The sequence below is a fragment of the Phragmites australis genome, chromosome 8, assembly GCF_958298935.1.
Source record: "Phragmites australis chromosome 8, lpPhrAust1.1, whole genome shotgun sequence".
Lineage (NCBI taxonomy): Eukaryota > Viridiplantae > Streptophyta > Magnoliopsida > Poales > Poaceae > Phragmites > Phragmites australis.
Window position 1 is genome coordinate 37,446,887 of NC_084928.1, and position 27,417 is coordinate 37,474,303.

The 27,417-nt window shown below is 44.4% G+C and overlaps 1 protein-coding gene across 1 annotated transcript; it reads left to right on the top strand.

Annotated features, from left to right (window-relative positions):
- Window positions 1-6,313: 6,313 nt before the first annotated feature.
- LOC133926043 (protein FD-like) lies at window positions 6,314-12,950 on the top strand. The gene is made up of 3 exons (XM_062371777.1): window positions 6,314-6,842; window positions 8,170-8,247; window positions 8,369-12,950. The coding sequence occupies exons 1-3, from the start codon at window positions 6,522-6,524 to the stop codon at window positions 8,441-8,443; spliced, it is 474 nt and encodes a 157-aa protein (XP_062227761.1). The 5' UTR covers window positions 6,314-6,521; the 3' UTR covers window positions 8,444-12,950.
- Window positions 12,951-27,417: the final 14,467 nt, after the last annotated feature.

Below are 27,417 nucleotides of genomic sequence, written 5' to 3' on the forward strand. Positions count from 1 at the left end.
TCGGTCCACTTCGCTCTCGGCCGGGCTACACCCACTCTGGTTCAGCGGCTTGGGGTTTTACACCGCCATCCTCCCCGTCGGAAGCCCTAGCTCCCTCTCTGTTGTAGGATAGTCTGATCCATGGTGGAGTTGCATATGGTTTCCAGACTTCTGCTTAGGAGTTTGTTGTTTAGACTCCGATAGTGGCGCTAGAGTGTTGTGTTGTCCCATGGTCTGATGCCTTCGCCCTGGAGGAAGGTCGTCTTTAGTGGGTGATTTTGGCTTATGCTGATCGTGCTAGGTGTGACCTTTGTGCATACGAGCTCTCTACATTCATTTATGCAGATCTTGGCGTCCAGGATGATGATTTCAGTGTCAAGACCTTCTTTCCGAACAATTTCCTCATCTGTTGTCGGTCGCAGTTCACTCAGGATCCCATCATTGCTACCTCTGGCCAGCTGGCAACTCCTGCGGATGTTGTGTGGTTCTTCCGACCGTGGATTAGGTTGGCATATGTGTCTGTCGAGGTTCTCGCCTACTGGGTTGTCATTGCTTTGCACGGTATTCCACCCCACACTTGGTCGGTCTCTACGATGCAGTCACTCCTCAACCACCGCTGTTGGGTAGAGCACCTCGAATATGAAACCGCCGTGGTGGACCGGTCAGACCTTGCCATTCTCCGGGTTGTCGCCTGGTGTGATGTGCCGCAGTTCATCCCTATCACATTAGTCATAGAGGTGACAGAGCCCAATTCCGCCTTCCGTTACGACAATCCTAATCTTTAGCAGCTCTTCGGTAACCTGCTGCCATTCACCACGGAGAAGTAGACCCTACGTTTTAGCGTCAACATCCAGATCGACTCCTTGGCACAGTTTTGTCCTCCATCCTCTAGTAGCAGCGATGGTTCAATTCTGTTGGTCGATGGGGATGGTGACGGCCCTCCGGCTAGAGGCATGGGTCATTCGGGCCTTCCTCATGGGAGGCGCATGACTTTCCTGCCACTTCCTGATCCGGTGGCCGGTAGTGCTGCTCCATCGGCTACCAACCATGCCTGTGAAGTGTGATGGGCACCTGATGTTCTTCCTCCCTCCTCGGTGTCAGTGAGCATCTCCTTTGGATCTTTTCAAAATGCTACCCCCAAGGCGGGATTCCCTCTCATGCCTTCACCACGAGTGCAGGGGGCACGCAGTCGCCTTTCTGTAGGTCACGGTATGGGGCGCCAAACCCTATTGTCGACCACTTCAATGCCCGTGATGCTACCTTGCCAAGGGTCTATGACCCTACGGTTGACGAATCATTCACCACCCATGACGAGGCCCTTCATGCTCCGTCCTGCATCAAGGTTCCCGTCCACACCTACGTCCAACCAGTGTTTTTGCGCAATGTCACGCTGGTGTATTCCAGATGTCGGAGTCGCGCTTGTGCTGGTGGTCAGCTCGCATGGAGCCGGGAATCTGCCATTTGCCCCGCAAAAAATAGGATTGAAGCGGTCTTATCTCCTCAGAGCCCACCACTTGGCAACTTATCAGCCTTGCCTCGCACACCCTCTGCGGGCCGTGGGTGCTATTCCTCCAGGCATTTCGCTAATCATTGCTCTTGTTGCGTCTGTTGTCAGGCTTCCTACAGAGCCAACTCAGTAAGAGGTCAGACTAAAAATGACACATACTCTGCTGCAACGAGCGTCCCTGAGGCCTCAAATGCGGACTCGGCTATTGCGTCCTTTCTCCAAGGGCTCACTCGGATGCTTACTACACCGCTCACAACACCTCCTTACAGAAACGCTTTGATGCCTGGTTCAGAGCGTGCTCCCAGGAGAAGCAAGAGGCTTGCCACTCAAGTAGCCTTTTCGGCTGTGCATCCATCAAAGCAGGGAGAGGTCCTGCTCATGCGCCGCCTCGACCTTCTCAAGGATGGTGAGGTGGTCTCGCAGCAGCTTCACCAGGCGTATCTTTAGCTTTTTGAGCAGCCACTGTCTAACCAGCACATTCACGCTCTACATGATTTGTTCCCTTGCCAGGCGGCAACGACAGTGGTGTCCGCCGCTCAAGTGCCAACGTGCTAAAGCACCTGCTCCACGTTGTCGATGGCCACATGGACAACCACAACATCCTATGTTGGAATGTCAGCGGACTTAACTGCAAAGCCCGTCGAGACGTTATTTGCACAATGATTTTGGAGCAAAATGCTTCGGTTGTGTGTTTGCTAGAAACAAAAATTGATGTTTTCAACCGTTCTCTAGTTACTAAGATTTGTGGCCCTGCCTTTTCCGATTACTCCTTCTTGTCATTTGCTGTGACAAGGGGGGTGTTTGTTGCCTGTCGACAGCCTATCTCCCTAACCACTATCCAGGCGCTTCAATTTTTAGTCAACATCAATGTTTCCTTCGCCTCAGGTCAAACATTTTACCTGACTGCCGTCTATGGTTACAAGGCGCGTTCCTTGCAGAGCTCGCTGCAGTTCATGCATTGTAGCCAGGTCCCTGGCTGATCATCAGCGACTTCACTGGCTGATAAGAACAACAACCGAATCAATAAGAGGTCCATCAATAGATTTCGGAATTTTATCAATAGCCAAGAGCTGAAGGACTTACACCTGTTTGGCCGCCGCTACACCTGGTCAAATGAGAGGGCGTCCCCCACCTTGGTGCGGCTGGATAGGGCACTGGTCTCACCGGATGCAGTGTTCCCTCATTGCTTTCTTCAAGCGTTGTAGATGGATTGCTCTGATCATTGCCCATTGTTGTTGTCTACCTCTCTGTGTACTGTGCTAAAACAACGCTTCCACTTTGAACCCTTCTAGATCATGATGTCGTGTTTCATCTATGTTGTGGCCAATGCGTGGAAGCTAAGACCAGTGGACCTTTCCTTAACCCTTCTATGCCGATTGAACGTCTTGCTCAGTCACATCTCCAAAGAGCTTCAACGGTGGAGTAGACACATTAGAAATATTAAGGAGCAATTGCTTATGGCGCGGGAGGTCATTTCATGGTTGGACCATGCGCAAGAACACAGGGACCTCTCAACTGCCCTGTTGGAGCTGCACAAGCATCTCAAATTCATTTGCCTTGGTTTGGCATCCATCGAATGGACGATCGCCCGGTGTCGTTCGAGGGTGGCCTGGCTAAGGGATGGTGACGCCAACACCCATTTATTTCAATCGTTCGCTAATTTTTGAGCGCGGAAAAAAATCCATCTCCACCTTAGTCACTACTGATGGCACGGTCTCCTCGCATCAAGCTATGGAGGAGTTGTTGTTTAGCCACTTCAACTCCGTTCTCGGCATCGCTTCTTCCAGAGACTGTTCCATCGACCTGCTTGGGCTTGGAATCATGCCCATGGACCTATAGGAGCTGGATGCGCCTTTTGCTAAGTCTGAGATTTTTGATGCTATCAAGCGCATGCCTCTCAACAAGACCCCTAGGCCAGACGGCTTCACAGTGGGATTTTATCGAGCTACCTGGCCAATCATCGGTGATGATGTCACTCTTGCCATCTGTGCTTTTGCTTTGGGCGACAGAAGGGGTCTGCGCCATCTCAACAATGCCTTCTGTACCTTACTTCCAAAGAAGGTGGGAGCCATGTCGCCATCAGATTTCCGACTGATTAGCCTCATTCATAGCATCGGCAAAATTATCACCAAAGCAATGGCTCTTAGGCTTGCTCCACGGCTGACCCCTCTCATCACAAATTGCAAAAGTGCGTTCATCTCTGGGCGCTCAATACACGATAACTTCAAATTGGTGCACTCCACCGCGTGGCTCTTCAAGAAAATTAAGCGCCCTAAAATCCTCCTCAAGCTGGACATATCCAAAGCCTTCAATTCGGTGAACTGGGCTTTCCTTTTGGAAGTTCTTCGCTGTTGGGGGTTCGATCCAAGGTGCTGTAGTTGGATCGAGGCGATACTGGGATCGTCGTCTACGAGGATCCTGCTCAATGGGGTGGTCGGGCCTGCTCTTCATCATGCTCAGGGTCTTCAGTAGGGTGACTCGCTCTCCCCATTTTTGTTCGTGTTGGTTATGGATACTCTTGCCCGTCTCTTTTACAAGGCTAGGCTCACTGGGGTCATCAATTCTACTGGCCACGACTCAATTCGCCATCGGTGCTCGCTATACACGGACGGCATTGTTCTGTTCCTATCACCAACCTTGAGGGACATCCGGGCGCATTTGGCCATCGTTCATTTCTTCGGGAACACTTCCGGGCTTAAGATAAATTTGGACAAATGTGTGGCTGTCCCAATTAGTTGTTCTACTAGTGACCTCTCTATTGTCCACGAGAACCTCCCAGGTGAGTTATCTTCTTTTCCAAAGCAATACTTGGGAGCCCCCCTCACAACCGGTAGATTACATAAGAATCATCTTCAGCTAGTGGTGGACAAGATCGCCTCCCTATTTGGCTGGCCAAATTGATCTCCAAACCAGGGCGTGCAACTCTTGTGCGGTCTGTTCTGTCATCAACCCCTATTCATACTTTAATCTCCATCGAGGTTTCGCTGTGGGTAATCAATGAGGCTGATAAGATCATGAAGGTCTTTCTTTAGGGGGGGGGGGGGGGCGAAAGCTATGTCTGGCGACTGTAGCTCGTTATCCTAGCCTACAGTGTGCTGTCCGGTTGATTACAGTGATCTGGGTATTCCTGATCTTCAGGTGGCCAGCCCGGCCTTGTGCCTACAATATCTCTGGTGGCAACGAACTGATCAGTCCAAACGTTGGGCCGCCCTACCTTTGCACCATGAGAGACAGATGGTCGCGCTCTTTGAAGCTTCCACTTGTTTTGAGGTCGGCAACGACAAATCCACCTTTTTTTGGACCGATGCTTGGTTTCATGGTCGTTCCATCCATTTCATGGCTCCTGATCTCTTTAGCTGTGTCACTTCCTCGGTCTCAAGAAGAAGATCGGTGCATGACACCCTTCAGAACTGAAGATGGATTAGGGACATCGCGGGTCCTCTATCCATACATGCCTTAAGCCAATATCTTCACCTCTGGTGACATCTGGAGTCCATCACCCTAGGTAGTGAGGATGATCGTATTATCTAGAAATGGTCTCCCTCCAGCCAATACTCTGCGAAATCAGCTTATCAACTCATGTTTTGGGTGACCAACATGTTGTGGAGGTCTTGGGCGCCCACTTAGGTCAAGTTCTTTAGTTGGTTGGCTCTTCATGGTACACTATGGATGGCGGCTCACAGGCGGAGACATAGATTACAAGTTGATGACTCTTGTTCACTCTGTGCGCAACTCCCTGAGACCACTGACCACCTACTTCTGCATTGCTACTGGGCGAGGGAGTTATGATGGCACGTGCTGGGAGTTCATGCCAATCACACGGGCACTTCGCTCCTGGATTGGTGGGCGGATCTTCATGGCCGTGCGGATAAAGCCTACCAAAAAGGTCTAGACTCCTTAACACTTCTAGTTTGTTGGCGGATTTGGCGGTCCCGCAACAATATGGTTTTCAGCAATCGACGCATCTCGGCTGACTCTGTGGTGACGCTCATCTGGGAAGACATCGATTCCTGGTGTGGTGCGAGGGCAAACCATCTTGCAGTCCTCAAAGAACAGTTGCTTGCGTATGGTTATGTAATCTAAGCATCAACACCTTTTCGTTTGTTGGGTTGTTCGTTTCTTTTTATTTTTTTCTCTTTTGCTCGGACCTTTGGTTGTCCCGGTTGTTGTGTAACCTTAAAACTCTTTTTTCCTTAATACAAAGATGCGTAGCTCTCCTACATATATATTCTAAGAAAAAAACATAAGGAATGAGGCAATGAGCTAGCAAGCAGGTGCAATGTCACATTAATTCAGAAAAAACACAACTGCTGAGGAAAGAGCTAGCAATTGGTCGGTTGCCCTGTATGTTTCAGGGTCAGGGTTGTCGGCTGTCCTTTTCTTGGCCTGCCAATTTGCAAAGTGCCAACAGAGGAGAGGAGATCATATCGATCATTTGCAGCTCGAGACATCTTCAACGTCCGACAAGCCTTGATTGTTTCCCGCTACAATTCGAACATCACACGTTTCATATATGCCTTGTTCGGCAAAACATGCGCCATGTAATGTATGGATCGATCACGCACGTTTTGATTGGAAGAATCTGCACGATGGGCACAGGCCAACAGTCAGTCCAGTTGATCCCGTTCCCATGCCCTACGTAAAGGAGCAAGTTTAGATCGATCAGTCAGTCAGAGACTCAAGAGGGCAAATCACTAAATTATCAAGCACTCTAAATATCTCGCAAAGTGGGTTTAGTCAACTGCCTCCAACATGTACATATTAAAGCAGATGATTGGTTTGATGAAATTAAGTGATTACCCTATGGGGAGCTAAGCATACGACACAGGCTGCATCGTCAGCAACACCATATGCAGCTGCAGGCGTGTGTATATAATCCTACAGGCAACAGGGCCATGAAATATCACCGCAAAGTGTATGCTTAACTAAGCTACTAAGCTGCACCCAAGTATCCAAGCAAGAGCAGCAGATAAAAGTAGAGAGTGTTGTTGGTGTTCTTGTCTCCTTATCCAGTTGGAGGAGTGAGTGATCGATCATGGCGGCCAACTACCAGCACTATCAGATGACGGTGCACGCAGCGGCGGCGTGGAGGGAGCCGGACAGCCCGCAGCTGAGCTTCGTGAGCGGCTGCAGCTCCCTCTTCTCCATCTCCACGCTGCAGGACGACGACGACGTCGGCGCCGTCGTCATCGCCGGGCACGCGCTGCCCTCCACGCCCGTCTCACTCGCCAGGTTCGCCGGCGACGAGGTCGACATGGAGGTGCAGCAGATCAGCGGCGGCAGCGGCGACGACCGGAGGTCCATCAGGATGATGAGGAACCGGGAGTCCGCGCTCCGATCCAGGGCAAGGAAGCGGGTCAGTCAGTAACTCAGTATACATCTCATCTATACGTACATCTCACTAGCTACCTTATCGTATACTAAGTATTACGTATATAAGTATATACAGTACTATACCATGTATTGGTTGTATACCTATAAATGCATTAATTCGCGGTTGCATTTTTTTTTCACTTGCGACTTCTTATCAATTATGCACTGCTGTGTTTCTATGGCTAATCAAATCTTGTCTGAAAGTTCAAACCCATTAAGTTTTCTAAACCGGGGTACCCGTGAAATTTACTAATGGAATTAAGTACTAATGTTAATCATGCATGACAGACAGACAGAGGACTCATTCTCTGTAAAAGAAATATCGACGAACCTTCTCTGAACTTTCTTTCATTGCAACCCCTTGTGTTTACAGAATTTTTATTAAATTTTTAACGCATTTGGTCACTATGATGAATCAAAATTATATGGCCGTACTGCTCTGCCCTTTGTGATAAGTTTTTATATCATCGCAAAAAAAAAAATTGTATATCTCGAGGCGACGTGATTGAGTTCGGTCAATTTGTAAAAGGTGCCTACAAAAATAATGGAGTGTGGTATCTCTTGCATCATGCCAGCAATATAATTTCTAGTCAACATGACTAAACATGTATATCTCGTCTCTGAGTGGCGCCTAATCCATTTTACTTAATGCATGATACAATATTGTTTCTATAACAAGTTGGACGATGCTTATCACTCTATCATCCTAGTAGAAAAATCACAAAAGCTAATAGTAGTGAGCTCAGTTGCACCTAATCCAAATCTAATTAAGAACAACAAAGAGCACATGTACACAACGATCGACACGAATAAAGTTGTGCAGAATATAAGATTCCTGATGGCCATGGCATCTACGGTACCTATCCATGCATATTGGAAGCTTGTGATTAGTCTTGTTATTTGTTTTTGTTTGTGTGATTAGGTACCTATCCATCCAAATTGCTAAAAAAATATTCAGTCTCCAACTAATGATAGTTATTTGTCGGTGAGCCCAAAACATAACTACTAGGTCAATTCAGAATTTCAGATTGCATCAAACTAACCACTTCAATTAATTGTGCTACTCACGTATGCTTACGTGATCTATAAGACTATATAGCATGCATCCAGTCGTATGACAATGCTTATGTCGTATGTATTAAATAAAATAAGCATAAAGAAGCAACTATTATTCGATCAAAATACAAGGTCAATGAAAACTTGAAACAGGACAGAAGTAGTACATCTGAAAGGTCGGTGTGTTTGTTTGGATTCTTCAGGTTAATAGCTCAACTTTTACTGATTGCTTGGTGTGATTTGTTCGTGTGCAGGCATACGTGGAAAATCTAGAGAAAGAGGTTCGCCGGCTGGTGGATGAGAACTTGAAGCTCAAGAAGCAGTGCAAAGAGGTACCAAAACTCTGCATCTTTGCTTGACAAGCTTACTGAATCTAGCAGAAGCAGATGCCAATCCTGCCCAATACAATGCCTTGTTTTTCCTCTGGCCATTCATGTTGTTTTCCATGGACAGCTGAAATTGGAAGTGGCCGCACTGGTCCTCCCTACCAAGAGCTCACTTCGGAGAACCTCGTCGACTCAATTCTGAAGGGAAAAAACGGAGACATATTTGACAGTATAAACATCAAGAGAATGACTCGAGGTGTGCACATTGGCAGTGTGAATGTGTGTTTGTGTGCAGGGGAGTAGCTCACTACAATGAAGAACATCTTTTCTTGAATTATGGCAAATTAAGCTCTGCTCAACTGGGGGAAAAATATTGTTTCCTCCATTCTCTACATCTTTTCTTGAAGGGCAAATTAGGCTCAGTACCTACACGAGATGATAATCTCCTTCTCTCTCTTCTCTCTCTTCCCTCTTGCCACACTCCTTCCTCTCCCTGTCCTGCTGCAGCCTCCCGTGTTGCTCTGCCACCTGTCCACGTCCCTCAATGCAGCAGATGGTGGACGGCAGCTAGCACGAAGGAAAAACGGCTGGGTCGGGTCAATGGTTGCTGTGCCGGCGGTCAAGAAGAGGCCAGTCATGTCGCCATGGGGGCTGAGCGTTTAGGTAGCTCGGGCGGCCGCCATGGAGTTGGAGGGTAGGAGGGGCGGCGTTGAGCACTGCGCTGTTCAACGATGGCGCGTCGTGCGGCCAGTGCTACAAGATCACTTGCGACGCGAGGGCGGACCCGCGGTGGTGCCGCCGGGGCGTGTCCATCACTATAACGGTGACTTACTTCGGCCCGTCTAACGAAGAGTTTTTTTTAAGCTCTTTTTAAATTAATATTTTAAAGACATTACGTGCCACATTAAACTAACTTTCTTTGTCACTGCAAAGTATATGATATGACTCACAATTTGATTATATTAATATATGTGGCGTGATCAAAGTAGCCATACTGGTGTCCCGTCGTGGCCTCTTGCCACGTCAAAGTACATGATATGACTCACACTCTAGTCACATCATATGCATTTGCGTGATCACATGGTGAGTTACATCATGTACTTTGGTGTGACAAACCGACTAGTTTTTAAAAATTTAATATCCCGTGTATTGTTTTTAAAATATTAATTTAGAAAGGGCTAAAATAAAAAAATTCCCCTAACTATGCACTACCCTCTGACGATGGGGCGTGGTGCAACCCGCCATGGCAGCACTTTGACATGGCGCAGCCCATGTGGGAGAAGATTGTGTGGAAAGGGAGAGCGAGATGAAAACAACGCACATGCCAAGAAAGTCGGGGTGCATTTCTATTATAGCCACACGGGCACAACAACAGTTACATGATCCTCAACTAGAGAAGCTATTCTAGTAAGGTTACAACAAAATCATAATCACATAATATACAATAATTATCTTCCTAATACCCGCCCACAGTTACAATGGGAGGAGTTCGGATGCAAAGATTGGACCAGAACTCTGCGAATAGCAAAACTGAAGACCCTTAGTCATGATGTCTGCGAACTGGTGTGAGGAAGACATGTGAAGAACTCGAACGTGACCAAGAGACACCTTCTCACAAACAAAGTGGATGTCGATCTCAATATGCTTTTGTGCGCATGTGTTGTACTGGATTAGATGACATGTAGATGGTACTCACATTGTCACAGTAGATCACTGTAGCCGAAGCAAGAGTGACGTGCAACTCTTGGAGAAGCTGGCGCAGCCAACAACACTTGGCAACAGCATGCGCAATGGCGCGGTATTCAGCTTCTGCACTGGAGCGAGAGACGGTGGACTGACGCTTGGAAGACCAAGAGACGAGATTGCCGCCGAGGTAGACACAATAGCCTGAGGTGGAACGCCGGGAGTCAGGGCAACCGACCCAGACTACATCTAAGTATGCGGTGAGAGATGTCACCAGGGAGGTGCCAACGTGCAGGCCAACGTCGAGAGTGCCCTTGACATAGCACATTATGCATTTGATCAACACGAGATGCGGTTCTCGCGGATCATGCATAAAGAGACATGCCTGCTGAACTGCATTAGCTAGGTCAAGCCGTGTTAGGGTCAAATACTGAAGGGCCCTAGCGATGCTCCTGTACTCCGAAGGGTCGGCCATGGGATGTCCGTCTATAGCAAACAGCTTGGCACGGATGTTAGCAGGTGTCGAAGTGGAGTGACACTCGACCATGCCAGCACATCAGAGAAGATCCGAAGTGTACTGGCGCTACGAGAGGAAGAAGCTGGAGGAGGAACGCTGAACTGAAATCCCGAGGAAGAAGTGGAGGTCGCCGAGGTCGGTCATGGAAAACTCTGAATGTAATGGCCAAGTCAGTTTCTGCAGTAGAGCACCTGAATAGACTGTCAGAATGATGTCGTTGACATAAAGCAACAGGTAGCCTGTGTCATGTCCACCTTTGAGAACAAAGAGGGACGTGTCAGAGGTGGAGGATCTGAAGCAAATCCGACGAATGTAAGTGGCGAAGCGCTGGTACCAAGCACGGGGCACCTAACCTGTTTGGGACCATATAGAGACTTCTTGAGTAGGCAGACATAATCAGATGCAGATGGATCAACGAACCCAGATGGCTGCTGGCAATAGACAATATCCTCAAGGTTGCCATGCAGAAATGCATTTTTTGACGCCAAGCTGATGGATCGGCTAGGAATGTGAAGCTGCAATGCTCAACACAACACATATAGTGGAGGGTTCGATCACTGGGCTGAAAGTCTCATCATAGTTGATTTTGTGTTGCTGTGAATACCCGTGGACGACCCATTGTGCTTTGTGTTGAGCGAGAGTGCCATTAGAGTGGAACTTATGCTTGTAGATTCACTTGCCTGTCACCACATTAGCACCAGCATGCCGAGGAACTAGAACCCATGTTGTTGTTGAGAGGGCCTTGTACTCATCCGCCATCACTGCACGCCAATTAGAATAAGCGAGAGCGCTTTGATAATTCACCGGAATGGCAGAAACCGAAGTGTGGACAGTGGAGAGATCCTGTGGTCGACGAGTTTGACGATGCCAGAGGCAGCACGGGTCACCATCGAGTGAGGACCTGGAGCTAGACGTGGCACATGCCTATGAGGTGCGGTCTGACGCTGGGAGGCGCAAGCACCAGGCTAGCCACAAGGCCTAACAGCACTAGCATCAGGCCCAACAACGCCAACAACGCTAGCACCAGGCCCAACAGCGCAAACTGCGCCAGCAACATGCCCAATAGGGATGTGGGCGCTGGTGTCAAGCCCTAGTGGAGTTCTAGCGCACGGCCCAACTGGATCCAGCTGTCCAGGTCCCCTCGTCTCTTCAACTCCTCTGTGCTAGATTTATGCTTTGCTCCATTGTGGACTCTTCCGCACCTCCTCCATCTGTTGCGGCCCCTCCTCAACTCCTCTGCAGGCCGTAGCTCCTCTTCACACTACTTGTTCCTTCATTCCTCCGGGCACTATAGGACAATATATGATTGAAGTTGCATTTATGTCTTTGGAAGGTATGCCTCAAATCTCACTTGAAATGTATTATTGTAGTACGGAACGTATAGACCGTCTAGTCGTCGTCTAGACAACTTAGACATTAGTCATAGGGTGACCGTCTATCTACATCTAGCGCCTAGATAAACATTGCATGTATGAATTAAAAGCTTGTTTATTAATAGAAAGAGTAAATTTTACAAACTTATAACTATTTGCACCATTGTAACAAAAAGCTACAACTTCTGAGTCTAATTGTAGAAAACCATAACTAGTTGTATCCCTCTTAACCCAAAACTACAACATTTGCGTCTAGTCCCACCCGTCAGCCACATATTTTCAGCAAAATGGGAAAACAAGTGCTCGTGTGGATGACGGGTGAGACCAAACACAAATGTTATAGTTTTGCGTTAACAGGGGTACAACTAGTGGTGGTTTTTTGAAATTAGACTCAGAAGTTGTCGCTTTGTGCATAATAGTGTAAATAGTTGTAGCTTTATAAAATTTAATCTAATATAAATTTCTTACTATCTATCTCTTTTTAGGTATCACCTAAGAAATAAGGTATTAGGAGTGGCCTCCAACCCATGGAATTATAGGGCTGCACGAGAACTTTGAGGATTCAATTCAACTAGATCGGTCAATCGCGATCGATGGATGCACATAGATGAACTGTTTCTGAATGATCTAAACCTGATGGCGGTCGATCACGATCGATGGATGTACAAAGATGTACAACAGTTGATGATCTCTTCATTTTTCTATGCTACATATGTCTCTCACAGACTCAATCCCCTTAGTAAGTTGGTTCAAGGGCGTTCAACCAAAAATTTTGTGCAATTTTTTTGTGTACAATATGTGTGCAAGTATACTGCAAATTGTGCTAAATTCTCATCTCCCTCTCCAAGCCGAATTGAACTTGCAGCGGCCCATTCACAGCCCAAAATTCCACGAACACTGGTGGCCCCATTTGCCAATCCCGATACCGTCTAGGGCTTGGAGCAGCAGAGACGCGATGTTGAATGTCAAACACCGATATTCCCGAACTGCTTGTTTATCTTACTTCGATTTGTGATTCAGTCATTGGACATATGTGACTGTATTATTTGTGAATAAAGTAGACAACAAACTCTTAGGAAAGTGAAGACTACAGATTTGAAATTGCTACGAGAGTATCGAGTTTTTTAATTCAACTTAGGGGTGATGACATTGTATCTCGCTTCCAATGCATGCGAATTGTAAAGTTAATTATATTGAACTCATCTTAGTTATCCTTTAAAGTTCTCTAAATTACTTGATATATTGTGTCTAGTTTGAACAAATTTGTATTTTGCTGTAGGTTTTTTTAATCATAAACCTTTATTTTCTCTCTTGAACAATTTTATCACCGTTGAAGTCTGAATGCCATCCCGAAAATGCTGGGTCTGTGGCATGCAAGTTTTGTTTTGATGGATAAATTCTCAGTTGATGATCATATATGCAGGATCTGCCAGCCTGCCGTTTTCATTTTGAACATTCTCGTTCCCATCATCTATTTGCTTATAGGGGGAACATAAATTTATGCATATATACTTTCTTCAAAGATATATAGCTTTGGAAATGTATACTGCACATTTTTATTTACTTTAGGATTTGTTCTCCTGCAACTAGATTTCATTTTTCTAGCCTCCTTCAAGCATAGGGGAAACACACACACTTAACTTCAAGCGCGCTATATAACTATTCAACATCTCATCCACTCCGTGCCGGAAGTTTACTCTAACAACTGAAAAATCAATGCACCATCCACTCTGCAACCGAAAAAAGGTGGAAGTTTACTCCATATCCGAAAAAACAGTAATTTTACTTCCGCAACCGGAAAAAAACTGTAATCAAGCATTTCAGAAAGAGAATTCACTCATCTTCAAAGCATGCAGTAAATGTGCCGAAAAGGGGAGACGATCATATTCAGAAAGCGGTAAATGTGTCAATAATAGTATTTCAGAAAAGAGTAAATCTAAAAGCCTATAACTATTTTAACATATGTTAAAAAAAAACTATAACTTAGAGTGCATATTTCAAAAACCTATAACTATTTTGATATACGTTAAAAAAACTACAACTTTATCACATAGACTCACCTATCATCCGCTATACCATGTAATAATAGGCCCACATGTTATCAAAGAATGACATGTGAGCCCAGATGAAGTTATAGTTCTTTCTAGCATATGTAAAAATAGTTATAGGTTTTTGAAATTTACTCTTTTCTGAAATATTATTATCGACATATTTACAGCTTTCTGAATATGATCGTTTCTATCAATCTTGATCTCCTGATAACCAAAATTTTCATGCTAAATATTTCGAAATAGATGGAAAGCATGCAGTAGAATATATTTGCAGTGTGCTGATTGACATATATCTGCCAACCAACAGTAATCTAAATTCTTAACTCGTTGGTGCTTGATTAATTTGCAAAGCTACAACACAAAAACAAACAGAGCTTAAATTTTCAAGCTAAGCTAGAGCTCGACAGTTTATTAAGTTGAGCAGATGACATAATTCTATTGAATAGCATATACTATACTACTGCACGCACGTGTAAAACAATACTATACTGCGTCTACACAATTTTCAGAATGAGAATTGTGTGTGCATACATAAAAAGTTATGTTCATCAATTAAGAAGGCCCACAAAAGAATTAAAAAGCGAGCAGAATTGTTATCGTTAGGTTAACAATGAATTAAAGGAAAATGAGTAAATTTCAAGAAACTACAACTATTTTGATGTAAGTATCACAAAACATAACTTTTCGGGCATATATCACAGAACTACAACTATTTTGACAATACGTGCCACAAAACTTCAACTTTCTCACAGAACTACAAAATTTGGTGCAAAAATAATATCACAGGACTACAAAATTTGGTACAAAAGTTGTAGTTTTGTGATACTTATGTCAAAATAGTTATAGTTATATGATAAATGCTCGAAAAGTTGTAGTTTTATGATACTTACGTCAAAATAATTGTAGTTTCTTGAAATTTACTCAAGAAAATTAAGACATTTCAACTGTTTTACATAGCAATGTTGGACACGGTTTAATACTAGCTAGCTAGTGTGAAGTGTATGCTGACTAACAACATGCAACACACCACAACAAGGGGTATACACAAAAATCATTATATAGCACATATATATAGTATCTGCATGTACGTAGCCTGCAGAAGCTAAGCTTGTCTAAGTATGCAGTGTGCTGACCGTCATATATTATTAGCCGGATCAACAGAGAATTGTTAAGCTTTCCATCAATTTCGATCTCTTGATAACCAAAATTTTAGTGCTAAATATTTAATGATAAGCTCCAAATGCATTATTGAATGGAGACATGGAGGCTTACAGCCGCAGCTTGCAGAAGAAGAGCTAATGTCACTTTAGAAATAGTAGTTGATCTCGTACTGCTAATTAACTTTAGACATTGTCTTAAGGATGACACAGAAGAGAATACAAAATAGTTGCCATATATTTCAGTGTAGATGACTTCATCTGTATGCCCAAAATTGATGCTCAAATCATTAAATAAAAAACTATGATGTGGTTTCTATTTTTTTTTAATTAATGTTAGTCATCACTGCTAGTTCAAGATATGAACCAAAAGTGATACTGCAGAGTATCACTTCAGCTACTTGTAGTGTCGGTTCAAGAACCGACAGTGATGGAACCGACACTAATGCGAGTTATGAACCGACATTGATAGGGTTCTAGTTCTATGCCATAGTATCTAAAAAGGTGACAATTTATTTAGTTTGTGCAAATGACATATGAATCTATTTAATAGCATATACTATACGTGCAACAGGGAATATGTGACAAAGGAAAACAATAATCAAAGATTAACCCTTAAGCTCATAGAGAAATATTATGGAAAAAATATGGTGGACCGAAGTGTCATGTTCTTGGTCCAGAATAAATCAGTTAAGGCTTGCATTCAGTCTTGGAAAAAAAAGAAGTTTCAAGCTTTCAGATATTATGTGTAGGCATGATTCGTTTAGGGAAAACGACCAAGTGACTTATGCATGAAATCTCGAAACTACAAATAGTAAGTAAGTCACGACCTCGTAGGCAACTTTATCTCATACGCGCACGTAGTTCACACCAAGTCTCTCTCTCTCTCTCTCTCTCTCTCTCTCTCTCTCTCTCTCTCTCTCTCTCTCTCTCTCTCTCTCTCTCTCTCTCTCCCTCTCTCTCTCTCTCCCCCACACACACACCATGTACCCTGACCCTAATTCCAAAAACCATTTAATTTTTCTTTTCGTTTTCAGAAATGAAATGGTGCCCCTAATGGCACATGCCACGGATATCATGCGCGTCCAGGAAACATTGAGATGCGCGCAAGAATTTGATTGTCCGACATATTTTTGTCCAAAATCTAAGTATTTGCGACCACAGGGAGTAGTATAGTGCATTAGTTGCAAAAAATACGCACCTTGACGCCCGGATCGCATGGCTATTCCAACGACCTGAGATATCCGCGTGACTTGCACCCCGCGGCACAAAATCAGTCTGTCTCTCTGTATAAAAGTTATTTTGCATTTATCCCCCACGTACACCTTCCCTTTCTCTAGGATCCACACTGCTTATCCGAGAAAAAACATGTTGGATTTGACGGCCACCTCTGTTCCTGCCTATTCTGGTGACATGCACGCACACGAACTGTAGCTGGCCATGTACAAACACTTACAACTCATCGTCATATACCTCCTACATGATCTTATATAATAATCTCAATCTCTATACCAAGGCTACACGTGGTTAATTCACTGATCGGATCCAAAAATTCCTTACAACCGAAGACCGTTAGGGAAAGTCCAATAACCTATTGGGATGATTCTGGTCTTGTATAACCAGGAGCCAATATTGGAATTGGCAAAATCAAAATTAAGGTTGGGCGAACATACGATAGTGATGAAACTTATTAGTGTTCTCGTTAACCAAATGCACAATAACACGCCAAGGTATATATATATATATATATATATATATATATATATATATATATATATATATATATATATATATATATATATATATATATATATATATATATATATATATATATATATATATATATATATATATATATATATATATATATATATATATATATATATTGGCACATATATGTTAATCCTTTAGACCTCTGGCGTCTGTATATATCACATACTGTAATTCGAAGAAAAAAGATTCTTGCCAAGTTGCTGACGTTTGGGTCCTCTCTACAGAAACGGCGGGTTGGATTTGAACCAGAGCCAGTTCAATAATACTAATGTTGTTTGGACAAGCCTAATTCTTCGCATGGGAAAAATAGGAAAAAAGAAAGCTAAAATCTATATACAACTAATAGCTTGAAGAAAAGATTGAGGAATCAAGAAAGCTAAAATCTATATACAACTAATAGCTTGAAGAAAAGATTGAGGAATCCCGTAAATTAATGTAATTAATAACTGTGCACATATAAATAAAACTGTGATACACATGATCTTCTCATATGTAGTAGCTGTTTTGGTATCCCCTCTAGTTAATATAAATATTTAATTTAATCGTTGCACTAGACATCAACAAATATAACTTAATTGACTAATTCCTTTCAAAGCATAATTAATAAAAAAACATTCATTGAAATAACTACCCACAATTCTGACTTATATAATCCAGTTCCGTAAATTAGATTTTACACATGTGGTTAAAAAGAAAATCGGCACATGTATGATCTGGATTTTCCCTTGAGCTAGAGATAGGGAGAATAATGTTCCAAGAGTAGCGAAAAAATATGTACACCTAACAAATCTCCCGTCACAAATTAAGAATTTGTTGCAACAGCATCAGACCATATCACTCATGGAATATGGTCAAAGTTTTGCAATGACCAAGATTCCATGTATCAAGTCAAACAATTAATAAGAATTATATCTATGCATAGACACTACTATAGAAATGATTTAGGAGACACCAATGTACAGATGGTTACTATGGAGCCATCCTACAAAGATTATTACAGACGGCTCTACATAAGAACCGTATGTGATAATGATGAGGAGCTGAATGCTTTGCAAGATCGAGATCGATTCAAGAGGAGGAGCTCCAAGCAGTACATTAAATAAGGAGAATCCTTCAATCTAAGGAATTCTACATCTAGCTAGCTAGATCAAGGAGCAGAAAAAAGAACACGCACAAAGGTGTATTCTTAACAGCTTGGGTTCTTTACTTAATCGGTCGATCGAGCTTACATACTCATATGGTTACGCCTCCAAATTAAAACCCAAACAAAGTTTTGCAGGGATGAAACCGGTCGATCGTCGATTAAGACACAAGCACATCGTCGATCGATCGAGAGCCCTAACTGCTCTCAAGCCGGTCCCTCCTCCTGCTCCAGCACCGGGTCATTCAGGTCGAATTCCAACACTGGCCTCGGTTCAGCTGCCACGACGGGGTTCCTGGAGAGTCAGAAGCAGCCCTCCTTTCTGTTGTGGCTCGCGCGGTGGCCCTGATTAGCCCAAACAGCGGCCGCCGCCTCGATCGCCTGGGTGACGATCTCCATGAGAACCTGCTGGTACTGGGGGTCAAGGCGCAGGGTGACGAATCGCCGTGGTGCGCCTGCTCAGACTGCATCGACGCGAACGCCGGCAGTCACGGCTCGCAGACGAACATGAGCTCCCACACTGATCCGAACACTAATATCACTTCTATGTGATCCGAACACTAATATCACTTTGGCGAAATTTTAATCCCTGGCTCCGCCTCTGTTAGCCTGGACAAGTGATACCTTCAGGCTGCCTCATGAGCCCGTGTATTATCCATGGATTTGTTCATGTTCTGTGTTCACATCCCGTGAGGGCAACTGCAATATATCTGGCTCGCAAGGGATATATGCTTGAAAGTCGTAAGTGGCGAGAGGACACAGTCATTGCCACAATCGCGTGCAATCACAATTTATATTAATCCAACCAGATTATACATAAAACATCATCCAGAGTTCCAGCAGACAACTAACAGCAACAAAAGGTACATCAAGTCAAGCATTGAACCTACTGAAATGCACGTTGAAACGAAGCAGCAGCCAGTAATTAACTAAGGGCGCCACTGGGACGCCCGGCCGGACAGTGGCCGCGGCCTGAGCCAGGGTGAAGCTCTCCACCAGAATCTGCCGGTAGCGGGGTTCGATGGGCAGGGTCTGGAAGACGTCGCGGTGGTTGCCGTGGTGCGCGTGCGCCTTCATGGACTCCGTCGACGCGAACGCGAGCAAGCACGACTCGCATGCGAACCTCAGCTCCTCATGCGTGTCTATACTTTTTTTCAGGGGAAAGCTACGACAATGCATGAGACTCATCTGGACTAAGCTAAACTGCCGAAACTAGAGAGCAATATTGTTAGCAATGTCGGATCAGATACCCTATCTACTATAGAAAATACCTTTACTGCCAACTCCAAATAAAACCACCTTTACTACCGGTTTTGGAGCTAACAATAGACAACGGACAGTGCTCCGACTATCACTGTCAGCCCGAGAACCAGCAGTGAAAGGAGTTATCATTGTCAGCTAAAAGCTCTGGCCGGCAGTGATAGTCTGTCCTAGATTTGACGTTTCTGGGGCTGGAAAGAAATTGCATCGAAGGAACTCCCGTGACCGCGCCGTCGCAAGTCATAGTCACAAGTCACAAGATCTTTTGATAACAATAGCATATGCAATCTTTTGATCTCTTATGTCTGAAACTTCAAACGATTATTGTGATATTTAATAACTTTAGATGAAAAAGTTTTCAACTACAAAATTGTAGATCTTATTGAGTAAAGTTGTCCCCATCCGACTTAGTATAAAAAACTAATGATTTTTTTATGATAAACTATCATTCATTATCACTGTCGATTTGTAATATGGACTGACAGTGATACCTATTATCATTATAGAACCGATAGTGATACTTGACAAACTATCATTACCGTTTCATGGCTAGAGCCGACAGCAATAGTAAAGTTTCACTACCGGTCTTCTTATGAAACAGCAGTAATAGTATCAATGCTGATTCATAGCTAAAACCGGCAGTGATAGTCAATTATCATTGTTGGTTCTTTTTTAATAGACTTTTAGTGTCGGTCTTTAATACGAACCGACAGTGATACTCCATCACTGCCGGCTCGTAAGGGACCGGTAATGATATATCAACATATAAGGTCTATTTTGCAGTAGTGTTAAAATTATCTATATTATTTTACTGAAAAAATTATCTATTCTTTCACTTTCTAGGAGAACATATAGAAGAACTTGCCTTAGAGTTGTTTTCTACGCCTAAATATCTTATCACCACCTGAGCTAGTACGATATAAGAGGCTGGGAAACCCTAAAAGTAAATGGGGAAGTTCCTTGGGATTGGTTGAATAGCACACATAATCTGACAAAATCCTACTTTATTAGTCTCTTGCTCGTTTCTAGAAAGATTGAGCGGTTGCTCCAACTACCCCACCAATAGCCACGCCCTCTACATACGACCTGAAAAAACGCATATTTTTTAACGGAAACATCACATTTAAAGAGTTAGAGCATGATGATGAATGCCACGACAAAGCAAACTCCACAACAAACAATAAAAAAACTAATTAATTGATAGATAAAACCCGACAGAATTATCGCTTCTTTAACTAATCAGACCCCAATCCGCAAAAGACAATAGCGTACACTATTCCTTCATTCTTTATGGATCAGACCTATGCATAACACCAAAAAGCCCTAACCCTCAGTGCTGTGGAGACAGGTAGGTCTTATGTGCATGAAACTCTGCATAAGTTTTGCCTAAAAGTGTTTTTCAATTGATATACTTGTCTGTGTACCTGCAGACAAGTACATGCAGATATTGAAGGGAGTATATACATATGTGCTATATAATGATATTTGTGTATACCCTTGTTGTGTTGCATGTTGTTAGTCAGAGCACACTTCACACTAGCTAGGATTAAACCGTGTCTAACATGGCTATGTAAAACAGCTGAAATGTCTTGTTTCCTTTTATTCATTGTTAACCAAACGCCAACAATTCAGCTCGTTTTGTTCATTCTTTTATGGGCCTTCTTAATTGGTGAACATAATTTTTCTGTATGCACACACAATTCTCATTCTGAAAATTGTGTACATGCAGTATAGTATTGTTTTACACGTGCGTGCAGTAGTATAGTATATGCTATTCAATATATAGATTTATGTCATCTGCTCAACGTAATAAACTGTCGAAAATCTAAATTATTACTGTTAATTGGCAAATATGTGTCGATCAGCACACCGCAATAAACATATTCTACTTCAGGCTAGTATGCATATAGATATCACAAAGAGCTTAATTGGTGGAGCAAGTGCATTTGACTGATCAACAACCGGATGCGATCACCTGGAAGTGTACAGCAAACGGAATATATATAGTGCCAAATCAGCATACATGGTTTTGTTCCACGGCGCACACGGTGTCTTTGATGTGCAGGCAGCGCAGAGGGCGCATGCCGAGGGAAAGCATAAGTTTTTTTTTTTTGCATCTTTATATTACTAATTGGAGACTCCTTAAGAAGCTCCGCGGTGATTCGGTGGCGAAACATGCTCAGAAAATAAACAAATTCTAAAAAGGAAGCAAAACATCCAATCCTTGATTCTGTAGGGCCCAATTATATAAAAAATCTACGACTGATATTGGTCTGCATACGATCTCCAAGACAACGCACCTAGCATATTCATTGATGGTATTCATCTTCAACATGCAAGTCCGGATGGGATTGACCGAATAGCGCGCAGAATCCGACAAAACCCTACTTTAGCCTCGTGCTCATTTCTAGCAAGGTTGAGCGGTTGCGTCAAATGCCCCATTAATAGCCACGCCCTCTACATATGATCCGACAAAAAGCATAATTTACTGAATGGAAACACCACATTTAAAGAGTTAGAGCATGATGATGAACACCACGACAAATCAAACTCCATGACAAACAATATAAAAACAAATTAATTGATAGACAACAACCCAATAAAATTATTGGTTCTTTAACTAATCAGATCCTAATCCGCAAAAGACAATAACATACGCGTAGACATAATATATGTCTTCTTTCCTTATTGATGAGACCTATGTGTAATGCCAAAAAGCCCTAACCCTAGGCGCTGTGGAGACCGGTGGGTCTTATGGGCATGAAACTTGTTGGGGGGGGGGGGGGGGAAGTGGGCCCCCGCATGTTGACTTCGGCCATATCAGCCAACCCCAAAGACAAAGTAACAAGATTAATGTTGAGGTAGAGATGTTTTCCCTTATACTCTACGAGGGTTAAGTCCAAGGATGTATAATGAATGACTAGAGGTCTGAAGGTACATGTGATGATCCCGAAGAGAACACGTGAAGAAAGGAATATCAAAGAACCTTTGTGTAGCAAAGCCCAAGAGGTGATGCTTGGACGTGAGGAGCAAAGGATGAGGGTGTGAGATGAAGCACAAAGGACGAAAGGTACAACCAAGCCCTGAGGACGAAGGGAGCCGACGCAAGAACCTTTGACAAGAGAGCGAAGGCGTACCCGAGAAGGAACCTGCGAATTAACCAGAATCCAGCTAGAAGATGACCAGGGAAATCGTCGATAGCCTTGAAAGAGGACCCGATGCGGGCCCCTTTAGGACACATGTCGAATTTAGATAGCGTAGGACACCGTATGTGTACAATGACAGTAATACCACAGGAATATCCTATGATATTCCTTAGTGTTAAAAGAAATATTCATATGGATAAGGGGAACAAATGTAATGATAATTGGGGTGGTTAAGGTATGGCTATAAATACCACCACCTGACTTATATAATAACAAAAAAAACAATAATTACACTCACTATTATGAGTATTGTTCGCTGTGTTGCAATCACAGTCCTAACATTTGGCACCATCCTTGGGGATCAAACCCATGTTCGCGTGGTAACCTCATGCCATCGAAGACTAGGAAAGGAAGTGCACAATAATCTGAGGACGCTGAAGGGGGTTTGGCAGCACCCTCACAGCAAGGAGAAGCCATTACGATTGAAGGGGCTAGAGCTTCGAGGAAGGCCTCCCGAGTCGAGATACTCGGAGTCAGCACGCAAAGCAGCGGAAGGCAGAATTGGGGCATCTGAGGCAATTGCACCAGGCCCTCAAGAGGATCAGGTAGCCGCATCGGACGTTGGGGAGAACTGTGTGACTGTGCCAACCATCCAAAGGGACCATGGGGCTGGAGCTCACGAAGGTAGCACCGCACAATACAAACGTCAGGTGGACGAGGCCAGTAAGTAGATTCAGGAGCTGTGTGAAGAGCTCAGGTCCCTCCGTTGCTCCATATCCTCTTAATAGGGGCCTTCGAGAGGACTTAGTGACAACAGGGACACGGAGGTGGCTCATCGGTAAGGGTCAGAGGAACCTCTCCATCTATGGGCAGTGGACCAAGCCTTTGCGCTTTCTCAGGCTTGCAAATGCGATCATGGCTGTCGGTGATATGGGATCCGGGGGTCCCCGAGTCCCGAGGCCAGGACAGCGCAGGTGCCACATGACGCCTTTCCTCGGGGCCCACCTCTCCGAAGGCCCGAGGGAAGCCAGGTCCAGGAGGGGGTGCTCGGGGCCAAGAACAGTCGGTCCCCGAGTACCCAGAGTGCCCTAATGACCCGAGAAGAGCCAAGTTCGGGAGGGGGTGCTCGGGGCCAAGAACAGTTGATCCCCGAGTACCCAGAGTACCCTGAGGATCCGAGAAGAGCCAGATCCGGGAGTGGGCACTCGAGGCCAAGGGCAATTGGTCCCCGAGTACCCAGAGTTCCCTGAGAACTCGAGAAGCCCCATGCTGGTGGACCCCGCAGGGACTCCACGATGAGGTGTCAATCGGTGGAAGACCCGATGCTGCATTTAAGGGGGAGCGTGGACGGTCACATCCAACCATTCTCCCTCACGCCTGTCATACTGAATACGTCAACCCCTGCCACCGCTTGGCAGGAAGGCGTGGGCACAATTAATGCGGCGGGTCCCATCGCATGTCCCTTCGCGGGGCCATAAAGGAAGACGGCTTGAAGATATCTTCAATGGGCTTGAGGCTTATTGCCTATCGCCCTGTTGCATCAGATCGTGTTAGCCCTACTCTGACCAAACGAGAATGAGAGAATACCCAGAGGCTGGCTAGTGGGCACCCCTGCGCCTGCTAAAGTTGGGACGTAAAGACTGACGGGACCGTCCGAGGGATGCATTTTCAACCCTCTATAATATCAACTATAGACCTATAATGATTGTTTTCTATTTATTATTTACGGGAACTTGTGCTCCTGTTCTGGGCACTCCCTAGAGGGCCTCCCCCCGGTAGATAAAAGGGGGGGAGCACTTCGTAGAAGAAGAGAGCTGGAAGACAAGCTCAAGAGACCTGACCTAACACAAGAAAGAAGGAAGCTCAAGACTTCACATAGCCGATAGAACAACAACACCTTGTAACATAGAGAAAAACGAGAGTGCTAGAGATCCAGAGAAAGGCATTCGAAGAGCTTTGATAATATACCAGACACACAGGAGTAGGGTATTACACCTCCGTACGGCCTGAACCTGTCTAAACCCTTGTTGAATTCATTACTACCAGCCAACGACGATTCATCCCGCCTAAGTCCCACACGCATTAACCCCATATACGATGTAGATTCAGGACCAGCCCCCCAGCTGAATCTCAAATGGGGTTCCTCAGGATCCCCGCTTGCGGTGTTCATCCACCGACAATGGCCTTCTGGGTTCAAGATGCCTCGGTTGCACTTGTACAATGGTGAAACTGATCCAAGGGAGTTCGTGATGAGCTTTGAGGTCGGAGTGGAGTCCGCCCGGGCGGGGGGGAGGGATGAATCAACCAGGGCTAAGGCATTCATTCTAGACATTAAGGGAGTTGCCCTCTCATGGTATACCTCCCTCCTCGCGGGGACAATCTACTCTTGGGAGCACCTTCAGGAAGCATTTTTCTCGCATTTCCAGAGCAATTATGCAGCCCCACTCACAATCAAAGATTTGTTTGCAGTGAAGGAGAAGGAGAACGAGAGTCTAAGGAGTTTACTCGGTGGTTCATGCGAGTGAAATGCCAGGCGAAGGGCCTTAACGATGACATTGTGATAGATGCAGCTCTACAGGGGCTTCGGCCGGGGGCGTAGGCATCACACCTAGCGTGGAAGCCAGCCAAGGATGTAGATGAAGTATTCACCAAGATGGAAGAGTACTCAAGAGCTAAAGAAGACGATCTTCAAAGGCACACTGATAGACCAACCTCGGAGGCCCAAAATCACAGAACTGGCGAGGAGAAAGTGCCTTGCGGGAAGGAGAAAGAAGAGCATCCGAGGGAGACCCACCAATCTTCAGACAAGCACAAGTCCCACCACCACCACTTTCACTAGCCAAGGGGTCACAAGCAAAACATGATCAACATTTATGAAGGTCAAGACAGAAGTAGGCATAGAGGTGGAGGTTCAATGAGGGGCCAAGGCCGCGGTACTAGGTGACCCGACCATTGTATTACACAGTGCATGGCGAAGATGTTGGTCATATGACCAAGTTGTGCCCACATGTGGTGGCTCTGAACGAAGGATTAAACAAGCAATCTTCTGGACCCCGGCTCTGGGTCTTCTTATGACCCTCGAGTGGTCCACCACATGGAGGCACGAGGCAGCTTAGGCTTCGGGTCATCTCCCATGGTTTCTCACCCACCTTACTATCCCACTGCTCCCTACGTCACTCGTAGACAACTAAGTTGCCACCGTCACCACCCAAGATGGTGATCGAGGCCCCTTCTGAAGCGATGAGATCCGTTCAACATGTGGAAGGCAGTAGGATCATGATATTGTCTATCACTGGGGGATCCAGCTACGACTTCAAATCGAGGAGGCAATAGACGGAGTATGTACGCATGGTCAATCATGTGGGAACTAGTTTCCCGACCCCCAAGTCTTGGTGGTCTCACCAACTGATCACCTTCACTCAAGGAGACCTTTGAGTCCAAGATTACCCTTATACAGATGCCTTCATCATTTATGCTAATGTGTCTGAGATGGGGGTAAATAGGATATTGATCGATGGGGGGAGCTCAGCGGATCTCCTATTCGCAAAAGCCTTTGATCAAATGGAAGTTCCTAGACTCCGCTTGCAGATAGCTGGGACCCCGTTACAAGGCTTTGGGTGAAGGCCCAATGAAGCCCTTGGACAAATCTCACTCCTGATATCCTTTGGTAAGGGGGGAGGAAAGCGGATAGAGGATGCTTTGTTTGATGTGGTGGATGTGCCTTACCAGTATAATGCTATCTTTGGGCGAGGGACACTGTCCAAATTTGACACAGTAGTACACCATGATTACCTGTGTAAGAAGATGCCTGGCCCGAAGGGTGTCATATTTGTTGGGGGACCAAGTCGCTACCCGAAAGATATAGCATGATCAACCTCTAGGCCAACGAAAGGAGGACGTTGTCTGAGGTGCATGTGCGAGGGCAGGAGGATGTACCGCCAGGAGCCAAGCCTAAGGATAATATTGTGTGATGTTATTGGGAGTAAATTGCATGCTAGGATTGTTGGTTTTATTGCTCCAGTGATGATAGCGGACTAAGTGAGATTAGTGTGACAGTATAGGGTAGGTTCTAGGTTTTAGTTGTGTTGATTAATGTTTATAGCCTTGTTTTACTATTTGTCACTATGAACAATTAAACTTATTAAATTTTGTTTAGTTATGTTTATATGAATATATTTATATCTTGATAGGTTAATTGTTTATTAAACAATACATTAAATTGGTTGAACTCAATCTAGAACTTATGTTTGATACTATCACACTGATCGGTGAACATAGTATAGCGTTGAATGGCCGTTAACTCAGTAATCCGCACTGATTGCCCATTAATAAAATTAACACTTGTTGTATGTTTCTCGTGTTATCCCACCATATTATGTTGATTGTCATATTTGATATCCTGTTGAACATGAGTTGCAATTTAATTTCATGACTTACATTATGCTGAAATGCTCATGTTCATGTGTGTGATATTCTGTTATGGCTGTCATGCCACTTGTTTTATGTTTAATTCTAGAATTATTTTAATCGGAATGTTGCTAAAACCCACTTTGAAACAACAGATCTGGTTGGATTAGTATAAATTGTGATTGTGCGCGATTGTGGAAGTGACTGTGTGATTGTGTGTGTGAGTCCTCTCGGCACTTACGACGTCACTAGATGTGAGTCGGATATATTGTAGTTGCCCTCACTGGATGTGAGCACAGATCATGAACTGATAGCTTGAAGAGAAGATTGAGGAATCCTGTAAATTAATGTAATTAATAACTGGGCACGTATAAATAAAACTGTGATACACATGATCTTCTCATATGTAGTAGCTGTTTTGGTATCCCCTCTAGCTAATATAAATATTTAATTTAATCGTTTCCCTAGATAGCAACAAATTTTACTTAATTAGCTAATTACAATCAAAACATAATTAATAAAAAATGCATCGAAATAACTAGCCACAATTCTAGCTTATACAATCCAGCGCCTTAAATTAGATTTTACACAAGTAGCAGAAAAGATAATCTCCCGTCACAAATTAAGAATTTGTTGCAACAGCAGCAGATCATATCACTCATGCATGG

Bases quoted from the DNA above. Each gene is read 5' to 3' on its own strand.
- LOC133926043 (XM_062371777.1), top strand. From the start codon at position 6,522: ATGGCGGCCAACTACCAGCACTATCAGATGACGGTGCACGCAGCGGCG. The intron at 6,843-8,169 runs GTCAGTCAGTAA...GTTCGTGTGCAG, and splicing joins GATCCAGGGCAAGGAAGCGG to GCATACGTGGAAAATCTAGA. The intron at 8,248-8,368 runs GTACCAAAACTC...TTCCATGGACAG, and splicing joins TCAAGAAGCAGTGCAAAGAG to CTGAAATTGGAAGTGGCCGC.